The following is a 27,006-nucleotide window of genomic DNA, read 5'->3' as shown; positions in this document are numbered from 1 at the left end:
TGGTGTTTAGTCTGCGTCTCTCCGCCATCTTTCATTGTGTATTTTGTTCCTCCCCCTGTGCGTGTTTGGTTTAAGTTGAGTTCTTTAGTTTTCCCCAGTTTAGGTTGGTTTACTCCCCGCTCTGCTCCTCCTGTTTTTGTCCCCTTATCACCTCTGCAAATAAATATTCACTCGCACCCCAGTCAGTGCCTGCATCTTGGATCCTTTACTCAATTCACCACACGACTGCTGTGCAGCCGTGACAGAAATGGTATTCTTCAAAAGCAAGTCAATCACATGAGCCTATCCCAGTTGAGTTGGGAACCACAATGGTGTAAACAAACCTTTGGGTTCTTGACATTGTTTGTGGACTTGATTTCCATCCTAGTATTACAAAAAAAAAAAAATCATCTTAAAATGATTAAAATGGAAAATGTGCTAGGTTTTCTCTGGATTCAGATTAATAGTGGCTTTCAAAGCTTTTATCAATATTTTTTAAGACCTCATATTTAGAGTTCAAGTGAAAGTTATCATATACAAGCTCAAAACCTAGAATTAATTCCAGATCTTTAATCTGCTTAATTTGTCATAAAAGTAACAAGAGAACAGGACTCAGACCATGGAACCTATCAGCCAACAATCCAGTTACTTTTGAACCTCTAAAACTGGGGAAATATTTATTAAAAAAAAAAAAAAAGTTGCACGTCCATTAATACAATGTTAATACAATGGTTAAACCCCTTGAGATGTATCTTATAGTCGGCACTTTAGTTATATGCTGTTTGATTTAAACTTGACTGTGGTGGTTTACAAAGGCAAAATTTCAAAGAGATTAAATTATAGAATTAAGTACCGGTATGCATATTTATAGCGGCAGCAGACAAGACTTTGAATTTAAACCTTGTTAGTCAAAAGTGACATCGCACTTAGTGAATGTAGGAGACTCGGACAGTTCCCCTCATAGTGTTCCTTTCATCTCTGTAGAATAGCAGACATTATTTTGAAATACTCACAGAGCAATAAAAAAACCAAACAAACAAAAACAGTAAGACTACTCTCTTTAACATTAAACAATTTTAATGTCTTTATTGTCCAAAGATAGCACAACACTTGTGATTTAAATGTCACTCCTTACAGCATCAACTGCAACACCACTCATTCAAACACACATAAAATCTCTTGATGTCAAGAAGCAAGTCTCTCAGAAAAGGAAACTTTTTATCTATCATTAGAAATGTTATAAGACCTCTATACTAACTATGTAAACATTGCAATGGAAACGTTCCTGTTGCAATTTCTTACAAAAAAATAAAAACTTCTTAATGAGACTTTTAGAATGAACAAGAGCTCCCGCAGAATAGTGCACATGAATTTTATATACACTCAGTGTCATCAAAATATAATATTCAGTAAATCAAACACCACACAGTATCGGTCATATATTTACATTCTAGTATGTGAATTGCTTCACCCATTCAGGTAAGCGTGTTCCAAAAGGTGGTTCTGACACTACAGATGATCAAGTAGACCGAGGATGATCTGACTCATCAGTTTGTCCTATATTGGCTGGAGTGAGTTTAACCGCCACGAGTAACCACGTGATGTTTGAAAACATTTATATTGGCAGCTTTGTTTTCGTTTTGTTGGTATGATTGTCTTTTTTAAGATCGAGGAAGGACCTGAGCAATTGTGTCCCGCGCGCTCTGAGTGAGCCGCTCTGGGAACCTGACCTCATACTCTACTATTAGGTCTCCCCGACGATCAGGTCGTTTGGGATAAGGTAGCCCTTCTCCACTAATTCGTCGCTTCATCCCCGGATGCACAATATCTGTTGATGACACAGTGACTGTTCTGCCATCTACTGTGGGTGCATTGACTGTACAGCCACACAAAGCCTGGAGAATCAGAAGATAAGATAAAGAAGAAAAACATTAGGAATTCCAGTTAACTTCATATGTCATTTAGTTAACATTTAAATTGATTAAAAAAAAAAACAAAAAAAAAAACATTGAAAATGTATTTTTAAAGTTATATGTACTCTTACTTACATCTCTGAGTGAGATCTTAGCGGTGTAAATGATGTCAGAGCCGTCACGTTTGAACACTGGATGTGGCTTGTCTTTCAACACAAATGCAATGTCAGCTGGAATGTTTGTAGGAGTCTCGTCTCCCTCTTTAGGAAATGTAATTTTAGTGCCCTCTTTCCAGCCTTTCTTTATTTGCACCTCTAGGATTTTCTCTTCTTTCCTTAATGTTCGGCCATCAGGGTTCAGCCTTTTCCGTGAGATTTTCATTTTTTTGGTGCAACCTGACAACACTTCCTCCAAGGTCACCCGGAGATCGTGAACTACAGGAGGATCCTGCTGCTTCTTTACCACACTAGTGTGACCGCCCATACCAGAGCTGAAGGAGCGAGGGAACCCACCCATTCCCCCCATTCCGCCGCCACCCATCCCAAAGCGGGCAAATGGCTCATCAGTGTCCATTTCCTCATCCATGCCTCCATTCCGCCCGCCAAAGAACTGTTCAAATGGGTTACGTCCACCGAAGAACTCTGCAAAGATGGCATGGGGGTCACCCTGGAAGGTGTAGCTGAAGGTGCCAGGACCACCACCACCACCACCAGTAGGGCCTCCGCCTTTCAGTCCTGGAAGCATAGTAGAAACAATCAGATTAAAAGGATTCAGTTTGGGTTTGGCACACTGCAGTAAGTTTGTTTGTTTGTTTTTTTTATTCTTGTAAGAAACAGTTGTTAGTCATCATTATCTTACTTTTGTGCAACTTATTTAATGCAAATTACTAATTTTAGATTTTTATTAGTAATGATTTTAAAATATCCCATACACTAATGAGGTTCACGTGAATGCTGGTATAAAGAGAATTTTATCATGTTTTTTCATTTAAACAATAGTATGAACAAAGTTATTTTGTGCTTTGATTTTGCAAACACCCTTTAAAGTACAAAAGCAGATGTGAAACTAGCATAACACTAAAATCAGCCAGGAAACAGGGCTAAAACACATTTGTCATGTTAGAATTAATAGCCCCCCCCCCCAAAAAAAAGTGGCACAAACCGCTGCTGTATAACCAAAGTTATACAGCAGCTGCTGTTTAACTGTGTGCCAAAATATTACTTGTCAGCATCCTTATTTGGAAATGCTCTCAGTTCAGGAGGTACCAAGAAGAATGTGAAGAAACACAACACGAATGCTTGTGTAATGCTGTGATCACTGGGGATAACTGAGGTTTCCACTGCATGAGTGCACTGGGTAGGTGATTTTTCACAATTTTACCAGGCTTTACTAGGAGTAACTTAAGTATTCCATGAGAGTAGCTGGGATATGTCCAGTTGGGTGCATGGAGTGGCACTGCCCCCCTCTACCAATACCCTTGCGCTAGAGTACTGTTAATCTCACAATGTCCATCATTGTCTAACAGCATGAATAGGAGCAATGGTGGACTGCAGCTTAGTACAACGAGGACAACGCTGAAGCACTTGAAGGTTATGCTTCCACTTCACTATACTTTAGATGTACATTTTTTACATTGATATCCATTTATTTTAAATCTTTACTTTGTTGTTGACTTTGAAGACTTTAAACTATAAGCATTTTATGCTTTATACTTTGGCTTGTTGTAATGTTAAAAGCTCTGTGCTAATACTTAAGTAGAAGTTTCCACCATTTCAGGTTTTTGTGAACTAAAAATATCAACACCGAGGTTAGCTAGTCATCGTTAGGGCCTAAAAGCTGAACCCCCCGCCCCTTTCCTGTCCCGTCAGATGCAGAACCCTCCAGCTTCTCTACGTACTTCATCAAGTTCTTGCAGAAACATGCAATGCGAGTATTGCCGTCAGCAGACCAGCTCTCCTGTCCTGGCTCAGAGACAAGCCACTGACTGAAGGTCGGAGGACAGGAGAGCCAGGACAGCGCCATGACACACAGGATTATCCCAGTTTAGTCTACACATGTTCAGAACTGTTGTTTCCACCCAGCCTTGTTGACAGCTCGTAGCTCCAACTGTGTTAAACGTTATTCTGACGGCGCCTTGACGATTATTGGCCCCGCAATATTGCATGATTTAGAAAACTTACCTTCTTCGCCAAAACGGTCGTATATATCTTTTTTCTTAGGGTCGCTCAAAACGTCGTAAGCTTCAGCAATCTCCTTGAATTTCTCCTCGGCTCCCGGTGACTTGTTTTTGTCAGGATGATAACGCAGAGCCTGCTTACGATAAGCTTTCTTGATGTCGTCCTCCGATGCTCCTTTCTTAATCCCCAAAATCTCATAGTAGTCTTTACCCATTTTGACCAACCAGTGGTCTAACCTGTTGTAGCTGTTGGTAAATTGCTGGTGATGAACTTCTGCCGCACGTCCTCAATCCTGACTCAACTCGATCCGCTCAGCCCCGCATATTTTCTTTATAAACAGTGTGGAAACTTCCAGAGTTTTCCATAACCAGCCTGAACAATCTCCTCGGTGACGCTGCGCCAGGGACACGCCCAGCGGGACGTCACGCCATGATGCCTTCATGTGGTGTCGGACATATTTCTCAACCTACGTTTCATGCCTGATCCAAGAGTGTCAAACATTTTAGTTTACGGGCCACACACAGCCCAATTTGCTTTCAAAAGGGCCAGATCAGTACTCCAGTAAGTACTCCAGAACAACCTACTGAAAACATTTTCTGCTAATTAAGCAGAATTTGTTTTTATTTAAAATTATATTAATGACATATAAAGCCCCATATGGTCAGACTCGTGTATGTATATGTATGTATGTATGTATGCTTTATAACACCAAATGGCCTCTCAGATCATCTGATCAGGGTCTCCTTCAACAATCTTATTTTAAAACCAGAGGTGATCACTCATTTGAGGTTGGAGTGCCTAAACTTTGGAGAAGCCTTTCTCACCCTGTCAGGGCAACTGAATCAGTGGTCTGTTTCAAGGCACTGCTGAAAACCCTTTTTTATAGGTCAGCCTTTTCTGAATCCTTCTCCTATTATTTTTGGCCATAGTTTACATCTGATGTGTGCATTCAAGTGTGTATGTTAGAATTAGAACATAAGAACGTCTATTTGACTTTGTGTCTGTATGCTTGAACATATATACTTACCTTTAATATGGAGTTTTGTTTTTTACAAACTGTGTGTTTCAGAAAGCACCGTACAAATAAATAAATGACGTAAAAGCATAAAATTTTTATATGTAGAGTATTTGTAAGTAAAGAGCATAGTACTTTATGTCCATACATTTTTGTTCTTGTGTAGCAATGCTGGCAATACGTAACTTTACAGAGAATACCATTTCGTTGAAAAACTTTATTTCAGGGCTTTTCTCCAATTTTCACACCCCAGATTCTGCAAAGCCATGACTAAGTTGTTTCTGGTATGTTTGACGGCCCTCGCTGTCTTGATAAACATAACTTTAGGTTTATTTTGATGCAAAACAAGATCACAAGACCACTCTTGATTACTCTAAAATATTTCAAACATTAGAAAAAATCCATTCCTACATGTCCCGTGGGATTATTGGCTTGGCACACCAAATGCAATCTGAAGCTGAGTGAACTGCTGGCAGGAACTTTCACGCTTGGGTGCGGCCCAGATTTAAGACAAATAAATCCACTGCTTACTGACTGGTGGTGAACAGGAAGATGTAACAATAACACTGTGCCATCAGGAGGGATCAGCCTTTTTTAGACCTGTTACCTCAATCAGAGGAAAGCAGACAAGAAACATGTGAAAGAGATACAGTAACTGCCATGTTACTGTGACTTGGCTGTATTCTACCATGTAGCCACATCTGGAAGCCCACTTTTTTATCTCTTTAAACTGCATTTTTTTAAATCTCTGTTTTACACAAACTGATTTAAATGTTGAAGCTAGATAATACATAAATGTAATGATTTGCTGCCACTGCTAAGACCACCTTTTCATTATTATTATTATTATTATTATTAATCACTTATTTTAAAAAAGGATCCAAGCTAAATCTGACTTAAGTACAGAACCCACAATAGCATCAACAAACTCAAGTTTTCTTATGTACTCAATAGAAATCTACCATATTGAGTGAACATTTTTGTCTATCAGTGGGTAACCAACCCACAGTTTGAGAACCTCTGCCTGAGGAAAGGTTCACTACAAATTAATACAGACACCATCATCAAAACACCAAATGCTGTGATATTCTTTGGTAAAACGGGCCTCCATCTCTCTTGAGTTTCAGAGACTTTAATAAGTTAAAATAACGATGCACTGGAGCAACAGCGGAGTTTATGGTAACATAGCTCCTCATTACCATACTATATATATAATTCACTATGTTTTATCAAAACGTGACTAAATCTTTTTTTTTTTAATTACAAGTATCACTAGACTCCTGTCTGCACTCTGTGGGTTTCCTCAGTTTCATTTGCTGTTGTGCAAGACAGCACTGGGTTGTATAAAAGTAATATATTCCAATTTGTAAGATAAACTTCTTCGTCATGTGAAGGAAAACCTGTTTTCCAGGCGAGTGCTGCTGCCAGTACAAACTGAAAGGGTGGTAACAGAAAGACTCACCCAAATCACTGTAGCAGTCTCCATTTTTTTTTCTCATAGGACGAGAGGCAGGGTACACCCTGAACAGGTTGCCAGCCTATTGTAAGATTAACAACACACCACACTGAGTAGAGAGAGACAACCATTCACACTCATAGATTTGGCTAGTTTAGAATCACCAGTTAACCTAATCCTAAACCTTTTTGGGGGGGTTTGCTGTCATTCCCTTTGCTTATTACCAACCCTCAGTATCATCCATGTTGAGCAGCATGCAGAAGAATTTTGGAGGCTTGCACAGAAGCACTTTTACACCTATTGAAAACTAGGTGAATAGGTATAGGTAAACATAAGTTACATAGGTAAATAATGTGTATTTACCTATGCACAGTGGCAAACTGACACAATTGCACTACCATGCGTTAAGCACAAATCCCAACTGCATGTTGCTCGACTTGGAGGATGCTGTCCATTGGTCAAATGTTGAGTGGTTGAAAAGTGATTCTGAAAGAGGAAATGGAGTGACAAAAGAGTCCACCAGTAATGTGACAAACAAAAACATACAAATGCACTAATGCATTAAATTTGAGACATTGAAGTGACACATGACATGTAATTTAAAAAAATCAAACTTTATTAATACAACACTTAATTTACAGGGATAAGATGACCCATTAGCTAGATTAGATGACCCAAAGACTAAGCAAACGTTTAAAGTTTAAATGATGTAGTTCCAGTCAAAAAATATCCAAAGTAAAAGCAATTAAACATAAAAAGTACTAGATAATTGAAAACGGGTGACTGCAGGGAAAAACCGTTTTCTACAATCTCTTGTTCACTTGAGAGAGCTGCCCTTTAGACTACAAAAAAATCCAACAATATCGGCGTAGACGCGACCGCTCCCAATGCTCAAGTCCCATTGGCTACATCCTTGATAAGCCGGGCGTGTACGCGCAATTGATGCGGGAGCTGATTGGCTGCGGCGCGATCGCAGTGCTGACCTATGGTACACGGCTCTGTGCCTCAGCAGTTGTGTATTACTACGCTGATTGGACGGTCTCCTGTCACTCATCTGGGATACTAAGGAAGGGGTGCAAACTGCCAAGATGAAGCACTACGAGGTAAGTAGTATCTATGAAACTTTACCCGTCAGTGTGGCTACAAATGAATTAATTAAATAATCCCACAAGTTCTCAGACAATTCTCCAAATCAGCGAAAAGAGGTTCAAATTAAAAGCTTTAAACGTGAGCAGTGAAAATAGCACGCTGCTGCATCGCCGCCTCTCATATACTGTGCCCTATATGAACGAGGTGCTGTGGCCTGTTGTCGTTAAAGTCGCGGTTTAATTGGCAAATCCTGTATCCGAAACACAAACAACACCCGCTGATATGATTAATTATACTTACGCTGAGCGTTTGATAAGTTCTCATTGTAAAGTGTAGGCTACTTCTCTGTTAGCTGAAGACTGATAACTGGGTGTAGGTAGGATAATGCTCGGCATCATCGCCATCTCTGGCCGGAGTGACTCATGGCGCTTCTTATCTTATTCTTACCCAATGCAGGTGAACGGTCAAGTGCGCAATCTCAGCACTTCTAAATTAACCCCTGTAGTATAACTGTGGGTTTAAAAAATAATAATAAAAATACATTTTAAATGAGGTGGAATGAGTGAAATTAATTAGATATTTGTATATTAAGAAGGAAAAATGTGCATAAGGGCCTCTTTACTGCTTTATCGCAAACGTGAAAAGCTTCCTGTTTCAAACAGCCGTTTTACTTGTGCAAGCACCTTACGTTTCTCCAGATGTTAACCGTTTCATGAGCACAAAAAAACCCATCAGACAGGATCTGAAGCAGTCTGACAGAAACCAATCCACCCAGTAACTGCTCTGGCTGCCCCTTTCTCCGTTGACAGGTGTCGCTTTTGAGACCTGTTGGCAGGATTAGAATTTAAATGAGGAAAAAAAAGACCGAAAAAGATTTTTAAAAATATCTAAGAACAAACTCCATTAGATTATGTCTGAAGTAAAATGCATACTTGTATGCTTTTAAATTGTATAAAACTAAATCATTTATTAAACATTGGTTTAATTGAACAATTTCGTCTTCTTCACACTGCATCAACTTTATTTGCACTGTAAGGGCTTTTTTCCATGCTTACAATCTGTCTACACCACACTAGGGCATGCAGCCCTTATGTTGCATATGTTAAACTTTAATTAACATCATATCTGTGGTTCTTTCTCTTTTGGAAACCAAACAGCTAAACTGGATTCAGAGCGCTCTGTCATCTTGACTAACTTGACTTGAGCTAAAATCAGTCCACCACATCCTGGGTTCTGTACGATGAAGTGAATTCAACATACCCAGGCTGTCTTTCTGTTATCTAGATTCACTTAGTCAGGATAAGCAGTCACATGAAGCAGATTATTAACTAGCTAATACTCAGGTTCCCCCTGCGCGTTCACACAAAAGTGGTAGCATTGGCAGATAAATTACAAACATTCACAAGTGTACGGCCATCAGAAAGGCTGCTTTTTACAGATAGAACTGTAATATAAAAATATGACTCAGAATACTTTATTAATCCTTAAGGAAATTATGTGGTTCCAGTTGCTCCAAGACAATAAGAACAGTGACAGACTGAACTAAATGAAATAATACAATATATTACAAAATATAAGACATGAGTCTAACATATATATGAATAGCTCAATTACAAATATCCAGAATATTACAGAGATTAAATATATATGATTGACATTTTACTCTAGAGATCAACCAGTATAAAATAAAATATTCTGGCACATGGCCTTCTCTGTAGCAGGTTAGATTCATAGCATAAGTTACTATGGCGATGTAGCCCAGTAAGAAATGAACCACCTTTGTAGTCCTAAAAATCAGGTTTAGTCTGAAGTTAACTGGATAACACGAAATCCTAAATTCAGTCTGTTCTGATGTTATTGTCCTACTTTTATATATATATGTATATATTTTAGTTAACTGCCTCCTCAGAGAGTTACCTATGAAGATAAAAATAAATTAGGCTGCAGGTGTTATAGCTCATGATTCTTCCAAAACATTAGTGTGACTTTTTGGTTTTAACTGTTTAATCTCTGTTTTAATGCATTTACACAAGATAGCACCAGAGAGCAACTTCACAGTCATCAACATGTAATGAGTATCTAGAAATGCATACAAAGCCAAAATGTTTCTACTTTGATTGGTGAAAAATATTTTAAAATGATCTCTTACCTTGAATAAATAGGTTCTGTGTAGTCATTATGAAAGTCCACTTAAGCTTGGTGCTCCCTGTTTCCCACTCTCACCCCAGAGTGTATTAGCAGCACAGTCACTGCCAGAGCTTTTATATAGATAGATGAGACAGGGGGAGGTGCTCAGGCGGAGGGTATGCCTGACACAGAAACTGAGATAGGATTATTTTTCCCAAAGTCTCGGCAGCATTGTCATGTGTCTGCCTCGTTTTTTTTCCCCTTCCCAATCTATGTGACTACCTTTTTCAGGACAATAATAAACTAATTAAATCACTTCATTTAATCAGACAGGCTGCCTTGCAAAAATGACAAACAATGGTCAATGCGTCATCTGAGTCTTGTACATTTAATCAAAGCAGTGTGAAGGTGAACAAGTGTTCACAATTCTGACATTTAAAACTTGAATAGTAAATTATGAGCGACACGAAGTTATTTTTTATTTATTCCCCCCCCCCCCCCCCCCCTTTTTTTTTTTTTTTTAACCAGAATAACATTCAAATTTAGCCCCTGTTTAAATCTGATGTTTGGATACATGTAGTGGACATACGGGTAATTAGCTACATAAGATGGTCTGCATTTACACATCCAAATCCAAGTTCGTATCTGATCCTGCTGCCACTTGTGACTGCATGTCTTTCATTCATTTTTTGAAATTGTATCCCAAGTCTTCGTTCTTAGGTAATGGAATGGCGAAGTTTGCCAAGGGGAATACCCTGACTAAGCCCTCAGACTTTGGGGGGGGGGAATTATCACCCTGAGGTGGCAGAAATAGGCGACTGTAGACGTATGTGACTGAGACGTTTGGCTGTTCAGTTTGGTTTCATACTGTAAAACTCCTGTAGGCTGTGATAGTGAAACCTTAAACTGGTGTCACAGTGATGGACATGGGGGTTGAAGTTAGGAGCTGATTGAATGTCAGCATAGTATGGTTAACAGTAAGAGCGTGACATCACAAAATAGACACAGATGGCTGTGGGGTCTGTAGGGAGAGGTCAGGTTATGTGGACTTAGCAGGAGGTGTTTTATATTTAGCTGGGTAGATGAAGACTGGGGGGTCTAACTAGAAAGGGGTGTTGTCACTCTACCTCTTCTTCATCATCCTACTTAGCTGGGAGTTGAGAAGTGTCAGTGGTCATCAGGCGTCTGTTTTTAGAAACGAGTTATATTTCAAATGCAAGTCACTGCAGCTCTGAAAGGAAGCTGTTGCTCTCAGCTCCTGAAGTTTCTTTAATGATAAACACAGGTGACAGCTGGGGAATACTGGGCATTCCTACATATGCGCACACACACACACACACACAGGCGGCATATGTTTGTGCTGCAGGGGTCGCCTGGGAGTTAAAGTGGCACAACAGAAGTGAAGGAATGAGTGGGGTGCAGACAGGGAGGGAGGGAGAGTAAAAGAATGGCAGAGGTAGAGGGAGAGACAGATTTATTTCCACAGCTGAGAGCCTCCTCTCTCTTCTCCAGCTTAGCCCGCATCTGAGATAAACATTTGAGAGGTGGAGAGTGACGAGAGAACTGAGGGGAAGACGGGAATAAACCGAGAGCAGGAGAAGAACTGTGGACATGGATGCCCTAGCATTAGAGGCCACAGGCAACAAAAGGGTGGCTAACGGGGCAGTAGTGCCGGCCCCGCTGCCGGTCCAAGCCCAGAGTAAACGCAAACCTGCCAAAAAAACTAAAAAGGCTGTTGTTTTCTTTGAGGTGGAGATTCTGGACGCCAAGACCAAGGACAAGCTCTGCTTCCTGGACAAGGTAAGACGTCAGTCCTCTTTTTTTACACATTTGTGGAACCTTTTTTTTCTTAAATATTTATGCAACTTTAATTTTACTTTCACACCTAACTTACTTTGATACCTGATCTTTTTAAAAACTGCTTGTGCACATGTAATCATTGCTTCTATGCTCAGTCCAACAGACCCAATATTTCTCTCCTTATACTTCAGTAGAATGGTCTTTTTATGTAAGTCAGGTGTTTTCTAGAACATGGAAAAGCTGCTATAGCTGTAGTCCCCACTGTCTGTCAGTGGGTGTGCACAGCCTTTGAGTGCTGCTGTCTGTAAATGGTGCACACACAGAAGTGCCTTTCATACATACAGCACAGCACTACTGGTTTTATTTATCTGGATATGGTAGAGGTTATTGACGCACATACAAGAAGACATGTACAAAATAAGAGTAACAACTGCAGCCTAATGCAGTCTTGTGTTACATCTGTAGCCTGTATTTATCCCACACTTATTATTTTGGAGTGGTCGGACAGATGGTTCACTTAAAGCACTGGGCATTACAATATAAATGCAATCACAGTTGTGCATGGCCTCAGACATGCATGCGCTTATGTGCAGTGAAATATGTTGATAATGTATGATTAAATATTGCTAGACACTTTCAAGGCATTCCCATGTTGCACTATGACACTTTATAAAATATGACCAGAACCACACTTGAGTGGTTGCCTGGTGATTGTGAACAATCACAAGTAGGTGTGACGAACAGCTGGTTGCTCAGAAGTTCAACATGCAACACCCTCAACATTTGGGCACTTTTGAGGTTACAGGACACCTGGTGGGAGGCATCCTGTCTCCAAACAGTCACAGCCCAACTCAGACTAACAGCTGTTTGTTTTGCATATTGGCAATGGTTTGCAAGTAGCCGTGTAATTTCTAGACACAGAGAGTCTTTCAGCATGTTACAATCATTCGGAATCAGTCTGAGTCGATGACCGTAACTCAACTGCAACTCACCACTTTGCAGTGAGAGACTTGATTCAACTGGTTGCCAACTGGTTGTATTCTGGTTATTCTGGGTCCTGCAGCAACAATTTCACTATCTGTTGAGGAATTTCTGTTTCAAATCTATGTGCTTCTGGCTGAAGGTAGCTAATATGATTATCAATGTATGCAGACAGCAACACATTGCAATCTTTGCTACTTTATAACGAACAGATTGTGTATAATTGACAACACAAGTCCTTTCAATAGCAAACTAAATCGATCTTATTGCTATTTTTTTGCTGTCTTTGCACACCAAAGAAACTTTAAAGAATGCTACAAACTGTGGGTGTTCACAGACCTGGAGTCAGTTTTGCACACGTTGCAGTAATTTTGGTGGAGCTGTTGTCTCTAACCACTGTTTTCCACAGTGTGACTGCAGCATAAGAGCAAAAGAATGATTTCTACTATAGAAATGCACCTTAAATTGAGCAGCTACTACAGTATTGCAGCACATAGGTAGTTTTTCAGATTTACTTCTTGTTTGTCACTGTCTGGTCAGTGGTATTAATCATGACAATTATATTGATCATATATATAAAGTGTGCGTATATGTATGAGATTCAGGTTTGGCCCTATTTAACCACTCCTACAGTCTTTGAAAAATGCAAATATTTCTGCGTTTGTGCTGTTTATTCCAAAATGTGATTGAACCTGTTTGAAGATACATAAGATATTAAGACAAAAAATATGAACAATAGTCTGTTGATTGCATCAGTTTAACTCTAACAGCTTTAGTAGCTATAAAATCTATCACAACAGAAGCAGAATTAGTACAAGATTGCTTTAGACTTTACATTCATTGACATTTAACATCAGTTTTAAATTTCTTTTTAATTTTGAAATGTGTGCCCTTTTTCTGCAATATAACAAACCATTTGCACCGCTGTTACATTTGACCAATGTGTTGACTGATGGACTTCAGTTGTGTTTACAGTTGGGACTAAGTGGGTATCAGCACTGCATTAGCCATATTTACTTTGAAAGGATGTTTAAGCCAACTTTATCAGGCATATTTACAGTTATTTCTACTCCCCCTGTGCTTATGTTATTGTAATGTTTGACAGATTTAAATTGTTAGTGCTCAGCCTGCAGGTTATTGCTCTTGCATTAGAACTGTTTAGTGTATTGCTGTTGTGAGTCCGGTGAGTGTAGAGTTGCATTAGTCAAATTCACGGTGTGATCAGCCACGGCAGACTCTGCTTATTGAAGGCTACTCCTCAGGACCGCAGAGTATAAGGTTGTATCCTTATGGGATTATACTCTGTTGTCAGCTTAGCAGAGTTTCTATGGTGATAACATCATCAATCTTATCACCTCTTTGGAGGCAGCTCGACAGATGTGACAGATATAGATTTGGAATCTGGACAGAAGGCCCTTTGGGAGAGAGGCTTGGTCCTCCAAAGTAGGCTACCGGAGCTAAACTGACAAGCTGTGTGACACATTTAAAAAAATAAATAAATAAAAATCAAGTTCTGTATTATGTCTGGCTCAGTGTGTGTATATGACTGACTGACTTCATACTAAATGAGGCCTGCAGAAAGAGTGGGAGTCCAGAGAGGTGGTTGGTCCATCTAATTCAACCATAGTGATGTCATCCTGCTGAAAATGGCATGTAGTCTTCGGGGGGACATGAACAGAAGCCAAGTCAATTACAGCAGCAGACCTGCTCAGTCTACTACTGATTTGTCACACGATCTTTGAAAGCCAAGACGAGGGAGCGACACTTCAACAGGCAGATGATGACAGAATGTAAAGCAGTATCTCCTTACACTCCTTGTGAGCACTGAAATAAGCAATCAGCAAGACAATGCAAGTTTGATTTAAAGCTTAAAAAATAGTTCCCATCCTTTTTTAAAGACAATTGCAGAGATGGCTTACCATTGCTAAACTGTCTACACTGAAAAGTGCTGGCCTGGCTAAGAAACTGTAATGGCATTTTAGTCTTAACTTAGTGTAGTGGTTCTCACAATCACCCAATGTGCAAAAAAGGTCCCTGGTTCCCAGATGGAAAGAAACGCAGGTTCATCGAGGGTTGTGTTATTGATACTCACAGCTTGCAAACAGCAGCATTTTAGCAAGTTAAAGTAAATGAAAGACATTTTCCTTTTTTTATGAGCTACTGCTGTTTATGAGACCGTACCTAATTCAAAGAGCGACTACTGAAAAAGGTGCCCGCAGCAGCGTTATAGTACAATAGTAGTGACCCAGCAGTATATCCAGTGACATATTATAAACCAAATGTAAGCACAAATTTAGCTTAGGTAGTGTTTTCCCTGGAAATTTTAAGTTGAAGTATAAAACAACTGTCTTTAAATTAACCTTATTGTGGTTAAAATATTGTCAAATAGTAAAACACAAAAAAATATTTTGTACCAAGAAGTTGAAGCTTGGGTTGAGTTTTTTAACAAGATGCTTAAAACCTTCATTTTCAATCTGCTTGCTCTTCCTGTCATATTCAGCGCAGTTAGCGAGTGCTCCAGCAATTCTTTGGGTCATTTGTTTACATTAAGATCACTGACCACCAGTTGCTGCCATCTCCTCCTCCATAGCCTGGTTGTACTTGATGGTGTTTTCACCTTAACTGGTGAGAGAAGTTTGTTGTTTCCATTTTCAGCAGAAACAGTTTTCTTGTATGTTTTGTTTGTTAGAGGAGGTTGAAGTACCTCCCTTTTAAGGTAAATAAATCAGGCTGACGCACAGCTCTCGCGGTCAGACTTGCCCCGGCTTGTCTCAGTTTTATGGGCACTAGTAAGTGGAACAGGATCAGAATCAAATACTTAATTCCCAAGGAAAATATGTTGTTACAGTTGCTCTAAGACCATAAGAACAGTAACAGACTGAACTAAATTAAATAAGACAATATATTATAAAGTTAAAAAATGTCAAAATAGCTCTAATATTTACAAATGGCTCAATTATAGATATCCAGAATATCAAATGTATGGCGTTGTTGGAATAACAATATGACACTTTTGTCATGTAGAAATGTATACAGTGGCCCCTCGTTTATCACGGGAGATAAAGTAGCCAACTTTATTTATTACAGTTATTATAGATGTTTTAAGGCTGTAAAACCCCTCAGTATACACTTTTCTCAGACAGGCATGAATATTGTCACACTTTTCTCTCTTGTTTAAACACTCTCAAAGTTCAAACCTTTGTATCATAGAATGAAACCAAAGGCACCTGACGGTGCAAAACGTTTCGTGGACATTGTTGTTTGTTAGGGAGAAAACTTACATACAGTACAGCACCTCAGAGTCACACTGCTCGCGATTGAAGATTTATGTAAATTTGACAAGCTGAATGCAATCTACACTGTGCAGGAGACACAGCACGAGATTGATTGACAATGGTTTACAGCCAATCAGGGCGGAGAACACAATGCACAAAAAAAGAAAGAAAGAAAAACAGGCATAATTGCACCAAAAAAGTCCACGAGGCCGCGAAAGGTGAACCGCGAGGGACCACTGTATCTGTGCCAGATTTTATAATGGCAGTATGCTTGGAGTCAGATGACACAAAGATGTTAAATTCATTTCTGCCTAATTGTACATTGCTCCAAATAAATCATATCACAGATAACATTAGAAGTTAGTATGTGCCCTAAGATTAGCAGAACTCACCACACTGTCAACCTGCTAAAAGCAGACTGTAGTTTTGTTTTGGTTGTTCGTTTTGTTTGAATGCATGCCTCCTTAGCTTAAACAGATAAAACCCCTTGTTCAAATAATTGTGACAGTGATTATTACTTTAAACAACAAGATTCAAGCTAATTCCCCAGGGTTTCACTGTTTGTTGTCCTGTAACAACTGTTCATGTCCATATTTACCTTTGTGCGCTCTTCGTGTTTCTGTTTCGTCGTCATTCCTTTTTTATATTGGGGGGTTGTTGAGCCATTGCTGGCAGCCTGGCATGAGGTTGTGTACTTTGGCTGTGTGTCTCTGTGCCAAGTTTCTTTGAAACCCTAATACCAGCTGTTAAATAGCTCACATCCATGGGGTGTGCGCACACAGTCAAAGCTAAATTTACCCCTAATCACCATCATGAATGGAAAACAGGGTTATTATCTGTTCCTTTGTATGTAAACGTCCCTGCACTTATTTATTGTGATGTTATTTGTAGGTTGAGCCAAATGCCACCATCGGGGAGATCAAGTCTATGTTCCACAAAAGCCGTGAGTGCCATCTGTCTGCAGCCTCATAAATCTAAGTCAAGATCAAGGAAATCTTCTAACGTAGCCTAGATAAATACATCAAAACAGTCTTAAGAAGATCTGGTTTTGTTTGTTTCAGATCCTCAGTGGTACCCAGCCCGACAGTCCATTCGCCTCGACCCAAGTAGGTCCACTTAAATCAATGTTTTCCTTCTGACTTTAAATCATTTATTTTTATAATTTATTTATTTTAAATACATTTTAAATCTCATATTAAGTAACGTGTGTTTTTCAGAGGGGAAGTCTCTGAAGGACGAGGACGTTCTGCAGCATCTTCCTGTAGGGACTACAGCCACCTTCTATTTCAGAGACCTGGGAGCTCAGATCAGCTGGGTCACAGTGAGTACAACACAAAGACAGCTCCAAAGACAGGAACATATTGTGCTGCCATGAATGGGTCCAACAGCCCTGTCAAGCCCAGATACATCAGTGCAAGTGGGATCAAGCAGAGCTATATAGAGTTTTCCCTGTGTGTAGAAATTGAGTGTGTGTTTGTGGGTCAGACGTTTAGACCTAACTTTGAGGTTAATTTGCTACACAGAAGTCGACTTTGACAGTGAAGGTTGTTTTGACTCTGCAGGGAGATGCAGGACAAGCAGATGGAAAATAATTTACAGTGGGGCAAAAAAGTATTTAGTCAGCCACCGATTGTGCAAGTTCCCCCATCTAAAATGATGACAGAGGTCAGTAATTTGCACCAGAGGTACACTTCAACTGTGAGAGACAGAATGTGAAAAAAAAATCCATGAATGCACATGGTAGGATTTGTAAAGAATTTATTCGTAAATTAGGGTGGAAAATAAGTATTTGGTCACCTCAAACAAGGAAAATCTCTGGCTCTCACAGACCTGTAACGTCTTCTGTAAGAAGCTTTTCTGTCCCCCACTCGTTACCTGTATGAATGGCACCTGTTTGAACCCATCATCTGTATAAAAGACACCTGTCCACAGCCTCAAACAGTCAGACTCCAAACTCCGCCATGGCCAAGACCAAAGAGCTTTCGAAGGACACCAGGAAAAGTATTGTAGACCTGCACCAGACTGGGAAGAGTGAATCTACAATAGGCAAGCAGCTTGGTGTGAAAAAATCAACTGTGGGAGCAATCATCAGAAAATGGAAGACATACAAGACCACTGATAATCTCCCTCGATCTGGGGCTCCACGCAGGATCTCATCCCGTGGGGTCAAAATGATCATGAGAACGGTGAGCAAAGATCCCAGAACCACACGGGGGGACCTGGTGAATGACCTGCAGAGAGCTGGGACCAAAGTAACAAAGGTCACCATCAGTAACACACTACAACGGCAGGGAATCAAATCCCGCAGTGCCAGACGTGTTCCGCTGCTGAAGCCAGTGCATGTCCAGGCCCGTCTGAAGTTTGCCAGAGAGCACATGGATGATACAGCAGAGGATTGGGAGAATGTCATGTGGTCAGATGAAACCAAAGTAGAACTTTTTGGTATAAACTCAACTCGTCGTGTTTGGAGGAAGAAGAATACTGAGTTGCATCCCAAGAACACCATACCTACTGTGAAGCATGGGGGTGGAAACATCATGCTATGGGGCTGTTTTTCTGCCAAGGGGACAGGACGACTGATCCGTGTTAAGGACAGAATGAATGGGGCCATGTATCGTGAGATTTTGAGCCAAAACCTCCTTCCATCAGTGAGAACTTTGAAGATGAAACGAGGCTGCGTCTTCCAACATGACAATGATCCAAAACACACCGCCCGGGCAACAAAGGAGTGGCTCCGTAAGAAGCATTTGAAAGTCCTGGAGTGGCCTAGCCAGTCTCCAGACCTCAACCCCATAGAAAATCTGTGGCGGGAGTTGAAAGTCCGTGTTGCTCGGCGACAGCCCCAAAACATCACTGCTCTCGAGAAGATCTGCATGGAGGAATGGGCCAAAATACCAGCTACTGTGTGTGCAAACCTGGTAAAGACCTATAGTAAACGTTTGACCTCTGTTATTGCCAACAAAGGTTATGTTACAAAGTATTGAGTTGTATTTTTGTTATTGACCAAATACCGTATTTCCCGGACTACAAAGCGCACCTGAATATTAGCCGCACAAGCTAAAATCAGGGGAAAATCCTGTTTTGTACATACATTAGCCGCACCTGACCAAAAGCCGCAGGTGTTTCAATGTTGACTCATCATATGTAAGAGAATATGCACAAAGGGAATTGTCAGGAAAGAGATGGCTGTTTGGAGACACACCCCTTTTATTAATATTTTGAAAAACAAGTTATGGGTACATATTTGCACATGTGCTGTGCTTCATAAATGAGTAACAAATGTATTACATAACAATAACCTACAGCACACCAGAAAAATAGATTCGGACTACCTTTTAGGCTCAGGTGCAGTGACACGGCTTTAACAAGAAGAAAAGTCAGTCATTCACCACCATCTTCCTGCGCACTAAAACCACCAAAGTCCTCTTCTCCAGTGTCGGATACGAACAGGCTCAGGATGGCTTCGTCATCCACTCTCAGCTTCTTTCCTTCGTTGTCACTTTCAAAACCAAAGAAATCCTCATTGTCATTGTCAGTGTCGGAGTCGAACACCCTCTGAAGGGCCGTGGCGGTGTCCTCCTCTTCATCATGCAGCAGTCCAGCCCTTCGAAATCCGTTGGTGATCGTGGATGTTTTCACACTTTTCCACGCTGTCAGAATCCACCGGTGGAGTTGAGCACAACTTGCTTTTCGCAAGTTTATCGCCGCTCGTCATCCACGACTCCCGCTGAACGCGTAGCGCTACTTTGAAGTTTGTTTTTCGCGCTACTTGTACGGCACTATGTTGCCTGGCGGATGGACATGTGACCAACATACCACTCTTGAACCCCGATCCTTCCGCCAGGCAACGTAGTGCCGTACAACAGCGGAACAAACAAAACAAATCGTCTTACGATATCACAAAAATCATGGACAATCTATAGAAAAGCCGCACCTGACTAAAAGCCGCAGGGTTCAAAGCTTGTGCAAAAAGTAGCGGCTTATAGCCCGACAATTACGGTACTTATTTTCCACCCTGGTTTACGAATAAATTCTTTACAAATCCTACCATGTGGATTCATGGATTTTTTTTTTTTCACATTCTGTCTCTCACAGTTGAAGTGTACCTCTGGTGCAAATTACTGACCTCTGTCATCATTTTAGGTGGGGGAACTTGCACAATCGGTGGCTGACTAAATACTTTTTTGCCCCACTGTATGACCAAGGTTAAAATAACTGAGAGTGTATGTTCATTGTTTGAGTCTCCAAAGTTCTGACTAATCTTTCTTGTTCCTTTGTTTTTTTTTTGTTTTTCCAGGTTTTCCTAACAGAGTACACCGGTCCACTGGTCATCTATCTGTTGTTCTACTTCAGGGTTCCCTTCATCTACCCACCCAAATATGACTTTACCACCAGTAAACACTGGGTTGTACAGTGAGTGTCTCAAACACACTTTCAGAACACTTAGGTAGTCAAACAGAGCCTGCTTGTCCTCTTTTGTGACCATCTCAACAGCTCAAATAGAAGATAACACTCTTGTGCCTGTCACCTAAATATAAAGCTTTAGCTGTAGTAAACAACATTGTAAGCTTAGTGTTGTAAACACTTCTGATGAGTTTTATCCCTAATTGTATATCAAATACTTTAATGTCTGCTTATCAGTGTTTGTATTTGCCTTATTTTAGCTCAGTGGTGTCAAATGTGGTCGTATAGTGTGAACATTGCACATTTAGGATCAAACTAATGACCTGCCAGAATTTTAGATGTAGACTACAAACTGTGTTCATCGGTTTATAAATGGATTTTATTAAATGTGAACTAGTCTGTAGTCTGACAGAACCCCAGAAACCTGCCGTAAGCAGTCAAAAGAAAGTTGCATTAAATAATCTAAACTAAAAGAAGCATTGCTTTGTTTGCAACTTAATGAAGGACACCTATTTTATTTTTTTATTTATTTTAAAAAGGCTGATGGGTTATTGTTGTCACCCTGCCGGGGAGGCAGCAAGGCTTAAAAAATACTAGCAGCCGCCAATATTTTTTAAGTTATTTAAAAAAAAAAATTTAATAAGGCTAATCAAGTGCCTATATTTTTCCAGTCTTGCCTGTATGTGTCACTCTTTCCACTACGTTAAGAGACTCCTGGAGACGCTGTTTGTCCATCGCTTCTCTCATGGAACAATGCCGTTACGCAACATCTTCAAGGTGATTTAGAAATGCATATCATTTACATTCATCCATGTTACCTTACCGCATACAAATATGTGTTTTGAAGATCTGGTTTAAGTACGGTACAAGATGAAAAGTGTTTCATTTTCTGACTGAAAATGTTGGGCTGACAATGCTTCTGTCACATTCTGTTTTAGAACTGTACCTACTACTGGGGCTTTGCAGCATGGATGGCTTATTACATCAACCACCCGCTATATACGCCACCCAGTGAGTATGCATGCAGCTACAATTTCTTACAATCAACGCTCACACGTGCCAGTGTGTCATTGTAACTCTTTTTTTCCCCCTTTGCTGATTACATTGATTGCCTCTCTTGCAGTTTATGGGGAGCAACAGATAAGAATTGCCCTCATCATATTCTTGGTAAGAACATTTCTACGATTAGATTTTTTTTAAAACACTTTTTTTGTTTTGTTTTGATTTAACACGTTAGGAGTGACATGGTTTCTTTTTCCAGTTCTGTCAGATCGGCAACTTCTCCATCCACATTGCTCTTCGGAACCTTCGTCCACCAGGTAAACACACCTGTCAAATCTGTACATCAATATCTCCATACCTTTTCTTCTCTTTCTAGAAATAATATTTGAAGAGTATTATGATTTTAATATTTCCTAATAGAAAATGACAAAAACTCAAACTACACCTATGACTATGAACAAAAAGTGACTTCCTCAAGATGTTGATAAGTTATAATGAAGTATAATATGTGACATTAGACATTTTCAATGTAAAATAAAAACTTCATATAGAAACTTCATATAGAACCCTGGTTTCGTGTGTGTGTGCGCGCGTGCTATTTTCATAGTCCAAATCTGACTGAAAAATAAAATTGTGGTCTCTCTGCAGTCTCAGTAGTTTTAAACAAAACATTATTCTGTCAGCAAATAATAAAACTAAAGATGACTGCATGGATTGAAAATATTTTGAATTTTCATTCACCCACCCTAAATCCAGGCTCTAAGACCAGGAAGATTCCCTATCCAACCAAGAACCCCTTCACCTGGATCTTTCTGCTGGTCTCCTGTCCCAACTACACCTATGAGGTAACAGGTTTAATGACTTTGGTGGCTAAAGGTTTTCTGTCCACTGTAGTAACAAATCAGTTTTAAGAGGGTCATTGATGCTTTAACCATGCAGCTGAATGTTCTCTCACTTGAATATATAAATTGTAGTGTCTCACTTGTATTGAAGTATGTTCAGTTTGTTAAACTATGGGGTGAGCCAGTATAGGTCTGGGGGAAAATATGGATTGAAACTGCAGATTTAATCTTTCCCCCCCTTTGCTTTCCTTGTGCTTTAATTCAACTCCGGACCCTTTTGTTGTTAACAGCCTTTTTTCCTTCTTCTCAAGGGGGGGAGCAAGTCTGAAGGGTTCAGCTGCTGCATTAATCAAAGAGTTTGCTGCCCTCTGGTGGCATTAGTACATCTTTATCGCATAACTGGCTTTTCTCCTTGAGAGAACTATACGTTGTTCATCGGTCAGGTTATGGACCCAGGACCTTTGATGTCTTACAGCAGAATTTTTGGACTTGTAGTTGGATTGTTGGAGCTCTGTTTGACAATCTAGTGATTGGATTCTGAAGTCTGGAAGTTAGGTCAATGATTGGTGGTGGGGGGGAAAAATCTGTTCATCCCACCAGATTTTAATCTGACTGTAAAGTAAATCCATTGTGTAGTTACCTCATTAATCTTTAGTGGAAAAAAAGTCATTTCCATCACATGTATATGGATTCATAAAAATCTGAAAACTCAGTGTACAGCTCACTGTTGACAACCGTCTCTGTAGGAGTGTAGTGACAAAGGAACCAGATAAGGGGAAAAGGAAAGTTTGTCTCACATCCTTCTCCTTCCTCCTGCAGTTGGGCTCCTGGCTTGGTTTCACCCTCATGACCCAGTGTCTGCCAGTGGCCTTCTTTACTTTGGTGGGCTTCATCCAGATGACCGTTTGGGCAAAGGGGAAGCACCGCAGCTACCTGAAGGAGTTCCGAGACTACCCTCCTCTCCGCTCGCCCATCCTGCCTTTCATCCTGTAGAGGACTAGTCAGCACTGCCTGTTTGTAGGAATCAAACCCTCCCCTTTTCCTTGCTTTAAAACCTACACTGGGAAAAAGGAGCCTGTTTTTTTCCCCCCCCCCATGATGTTCAACCTTTGTTTTCCCTTCCTGTAATCTGTCCCCTTTTGTTTTGTGTGAGAATGTAAAACACTAGTATTGCTCTAAAAATTTTTTATTGAAGACAGACAAACCCTTATTGGTAAATTGAGTTTTGATGTATGTTTGCTTTCCCAGAGCAGTTTTCACCCTTAAACTAACCAGTGTATATATGACACCAGTTCCTTTTTTTTCATCCAGTACTGTTGTTTAGGGGTTGAATTTGCACCTGGTGATATTCAGCATAGAGTTCTCAGTTTTTATTTCCATAAATCTAAATCTGAAACCGTGACAGAACTTAATTTGTTAATGTCTGATGTAATTTATTAAAAAAGTAAACCAACATGTGGTTGTGTCATTTCAGGTTAATTCATGACATCTACACTACTTGAAAATTACCTTTTAAAACAGTAATGATCAAATAAATCAAAATCATTTTATGGTGAAATGGTTCATCTGAATAGGCTGAGTTGTCTTTTATAACATCAGTTTGTATTTTCGGTAATAAGATGCTGGATGTAGAGCTTAAACAATATTGTTTAATGTGAACAGTAGCAGGTATATACAAAGAAGTAGAATCAGAGGATGAACTGATTATGCCGCTTGAGCCTGAGCCTCAATTCTCTTCTTCCTCAGCTGGAGCCTCCTCTCCCTCTCGTACTCTTTCATACGCATCACATAGCTGCAGGCAGAAACACACAAGCATCAGGGTGAAGTTTATTGATGAAATCTGGGGTTTTGTGTTGCTTTGATACTCGAAGAAGAAAACTAGTTGCTCTGCTCAGCCCAAATAGTAAAAAGAGAAATTAAAAATGCATGCCATGAAAGAGTTCGGCTCTTAGGAGGTTAAAGGAAAGCTAAATGGACCTTGTGTTTTTTAGACTCCGCATGACCAGATTGTTTTCATAGACTTCATAAGTATTTTAGATATGAATCATGTGTGGCTAAGATTTATTTACATCTGACAGTAATACATGCTTCCTCAATATCAATAGTTTTAAAAAAGTGAATCTACCATATATAAAGATCTACTCATAGGAGCAGACCTCAGTTTTCACTTTATATATATGGGGGTTTTTTTAAGTTTTATTTTTAAGTTTGATTATTATTTATCGTTTTAAATTGCAGCACTAACAACAATGTCTATACAACTGTAAGCACTTACTCCTGGTGCTCGCAGTAGTCCCAGTCGTGTCTCTCATGCTTGCAGGCTAAGAAGTTGGGCCAGTTGTCCCTCTTGCACTTCATGAGTTTCAGGAGGTAATGGGCACAGTAGTCCCTCTGCTCCACAGGCAACTGGGCCAAGTTCATCTGCTCCTGTGTCGCAATCATCTCTGACAAAGGGACACAAATTTTGAATTATTACCAAGTAAAACACCCTGATGTGCTAAATAGAATATGATATAGAAGCTTGCAATAAAAAGTAATTGGTCTGACCTTATTCTTAGTCACAATTATGGATAAACACAATATGGCTAAACTAATATCACCAAACATTTTCATGTCTTGATTGAAGATATTGAGAAAGCAGTAAAAGTTAATCACAAAAGTAGTTGCTTCTGACACTTTTCAAACCATTGCTTGCACAAAATGGTTTGATTTTATCAAAGTTTCTGGGGTGATTTAACTTTACAGCCCTTTCAATATCGCACAAAAACGTGCCAGCTGGGTCGAGGTCAGAACTGTTTTTCAAACAGGAAATTCATTCTTATTCTCTACCCTTTCCCCTCACCCCCCATGTGGCGATTGGAGACAGAAGTTCTTCCAAGGACCTGGTTCTACTGGAAGTCTCTTCCTAGTAAAAATGAGTTATTTTTCCCACCGTCGCTAAGTGTTTGCCAAAAGTGGCCTGCTGGATAATTGGGGTTCTCTGTACAGATTCTTTACACTGCATTAAAACGTTCTTTAAAATGATTGTTGTTGCTATATGAATATGTACCTCTGCTAAATATAGTATCCTGGGAAAAATCATTTTTTGCGACCAAGGATCTCTCTGTGTATTTTAGATAGCTTTGCCTCATCTCCCCAAAGTAGTATTGAGGAGCTTCCTAGAGGACTTCTGCAATGTTGCACTGGCTTCTGTCACTTTTATTACAGTGGATACATAAATATAGGTTAAGCAAGTCAGAGGTAGGCATTTTGAAGTTGCTTTTGTGACGCCCATTCATCATGAGAATCGAGAATTTCCTCCATTTCTAGACAGGATGTCTAATTGTAGTTTGATGAACACTCAGGTCTTATGTAAACTGTTGCGAAAGAGAATGCTCAAACTAAACTCTTGAGAAGAGTAAACTTTGTCAGTATAGACTTTGTTTGTATACTTTTGTACATCTGACTCCAAGTATCTTGGCACAGAGGTCCATAGAAAGTTTCTAGCCTAATCTGAACTGTGAGTGATTAAACCAGTTGTGCAATGCAACCATGAAAATACAACTTTCTTGTGACAGAAACGGAGATAAGAATCCCCTTCATGAGTAATCTGTGCCGAAATCCTGGTACAGCTCATGACAAACTAACAAAACCAGTTAGCTGGTAAGCTAACCAACACATTACCGCAAAGCTAACGTAAGCTAACACTTGACAGGCCAAACTAGCTGCTAATAAATCAATTCCAGTCTCAATTAATAAAAAAAATAAATACATAATGCAGCTGTAAAAGACGCCGAGCTGCTAGCTGCAGACCAACCTCTCTCCTTCCTTTCTGCAAAGCCGAACTGCGGGTCGAACTCGAATTTCTTCGCCGGGTCGGGTTCGGTGTCCGTCTCGGTGACATATCTTCTGACCAGGTGGGCTCCCATGACACCGAGTAAACGTACACTGTTGAAATCAACAAATTCTGGTCGCTTTTCTTTGGCGCTAACGAAATCTTTACAGAATTATTCTGCTATCAGCCATTCGGTCACCTCCACAAGCCTCCTGCTACCACTTCCGGCTGTCACCGGAAAAAAACAGCCGAGCCGAGCCAGTCGGGAAACAAGACAAATGAGAAAGGTTCCGCTTGTTACCCCGTCACTGCACTCCAATTCACCTTTCTCGTTGTATTTTTGTAAACTGTTGTTTCTACATATAATTCACTACTACTGATGAGTTTCTCATTTGAATCTCACAACTCATCAAAACAGTTTGTGCTTTTGTCAATCAGAACTGCAGAGTTGTCACTTACCTAAATGCTGTCCAGCATTGCACTGGTGCCTTCAATGAAATCTTTTTGTTTTGTTTTTTAGATATGGATTTCTCTTCGCTTTGGAGACGGTGGCAATGACAATAAGATAAGACGCAGAGCTAAAGATGTTAGATTGTCACTGGGAGTGACCAGGAGGGATAGCTCAGCTTTAGAGACAAAGCTGAAATTGTTTGGACATGTGGAGTTCAGGGTTAGTCTACATTGAACAAAGGATGTTGAAGATGGAGCTGGCAGGCAGAAAAGAAAAGGGGAAGACGCCAGAATTTTTTTCATAGATGTAGTCAAGGAGGAAAACGTTGCATCGAGAAAAACAGAGTCAACTTTTTGGGACTTCCTTTCATGGATAGCTGAGCATACATTAAGACAAAGTTAATTTTTCCAGAGCTGAAACCTCATCAACTAGCTTATATTTTCATTATTATTAATGATTAATATAAGTAATATTATTAATGTTTAAACTCTAATTAATTCATTATTATTTTTATGGTCATGTTAGTTAACTAAATAGCTTTGAGTGATGGTGTATGAAACAAAGACCCTGAAAATGTATCTAAATTGGGGCTTTTCCTGGCTAAGAATGGGGCTCTGGAAGTGACTATGTACTACAGTCACTCTGTATGCAGTAAAGATTTGTTTTTGCAGATTATTTTCC

The 27,006-nt window shown here is 39.9% G+C and overlaps 3 protein-coding genes across 4 annotated transcripts; 1 reads left to right on the top strand and 2 right to left on the bottom strand.

Moving 5' to 3' along the window:
* Positions 1-1,038: 1,038 nt before the first annotated feature.
* dnajb1b (DnaJ heat shock protein family (Hsp40) member B1b) lies at positions 1,039-4,739 on the bottom strand. The gene is made up of 3 exons (XM_026170273.1): positions 4,073-4,739; positions 2,028-2,626; positions 1,039-1,874 (listed from the first exon to the last, which is right to left on the bottom strand). Exons 1-3 carry the CDS (start codon positions 4,281-4,283, stop codon positions 1,641-1,643), a joined length of 1,044 nt encoding a protein of 347 aa, XP_026026058.1. The 5' UTR covers positions 4,284-4,739; the 3' UTR covers positions 1,039-1,640.
* Positions 4,740-7,506: 2,767 nt separating this feature from the next.
* tecrb (trans-2,3-enoyl-CoA reductase b) lies at positions 7,507-23,515 on the top strand. 2 transcript variants are annotated; one of them, XM_026170272.1, is made up of 12 exons: positions 7,507-7,643; positions 11,506-11,556; positions 16,704-16,755; positions 16,874-16,918; positions 17,030-17,133; positions 20,110-20,225; positions 20,888-20,993; positions 21,155-21,227; positions 21,340-21,383; positions 21,478-21,535; positions 21,975-22,063; positions 22,880-23,515. In XM_026170272.1, the coding sequence occupies exons 1-12, from the start codon at positions 7,629-7,631 to the stop codon at positions 23,051-23,053; spliced, it is 927 nt and encodes a 308-aa protein (XP_026026057.1). In that variant the 5' UTR covers positions 7,507-7,628; the 3' UTR covers positions 23,054-23,515. The 2 variants fall into 2 exon arrangements, with proteins under 2 accessions (XP_026026057.1, XP_026026056.1); XM_026170271.1 differs by lacking the exon at positions 7,507-7,643 and having other exon boundaries at positions 10,631-11,556.
* A 174-nt stretch (positions 23,516-23,689) lies between these two features.
* Positions 23,690-26,113, bottom strand: ndufb7 (NADH:ubiquinone oxidoreductase subunit B7). Its single transcript, XM_026170275.1, has 3 exons — positions 25,857-26,113; positions 24,336-24,504; positions 23,690-23,852 (listed from the first exon to the last, which is right to left on the bottom strand). Exons 1-3 carry the CDS (start codon positions 25,966-25,968, stop codon positions 23,765-23,767), a joined length of 369 nt encoding a protein of 122 aa, XP_026026060.1. The 5' UTR covers positions 25,969-26,113; the 3' UTR covers positions 23,690-23,764.
* Between the last annotated feature and the right edge of the window lie 893 nt (positions 26,114-27,006).

This window comes from Astatotilapia calliptera, chromosome 6, assembly GCF_900246225.1.
Source record: "Astatotilapia calliptera chromosome 6, fAstCal1.2, whole genome shotgun sequence".
Taxonomy (NCBI): domain Eukaryota; kingdom Metazoa; phylum Chordata; class Actinopteri; order Cichliformes; family Cichlidae; genus Astatotilapia; species Astatotilapia calliptera.
The sequence above is the reverse complement of the archived record's forward strand: the minus strand, read 5'-3'. Positions and strand labels throughout refer to the sequence as shown.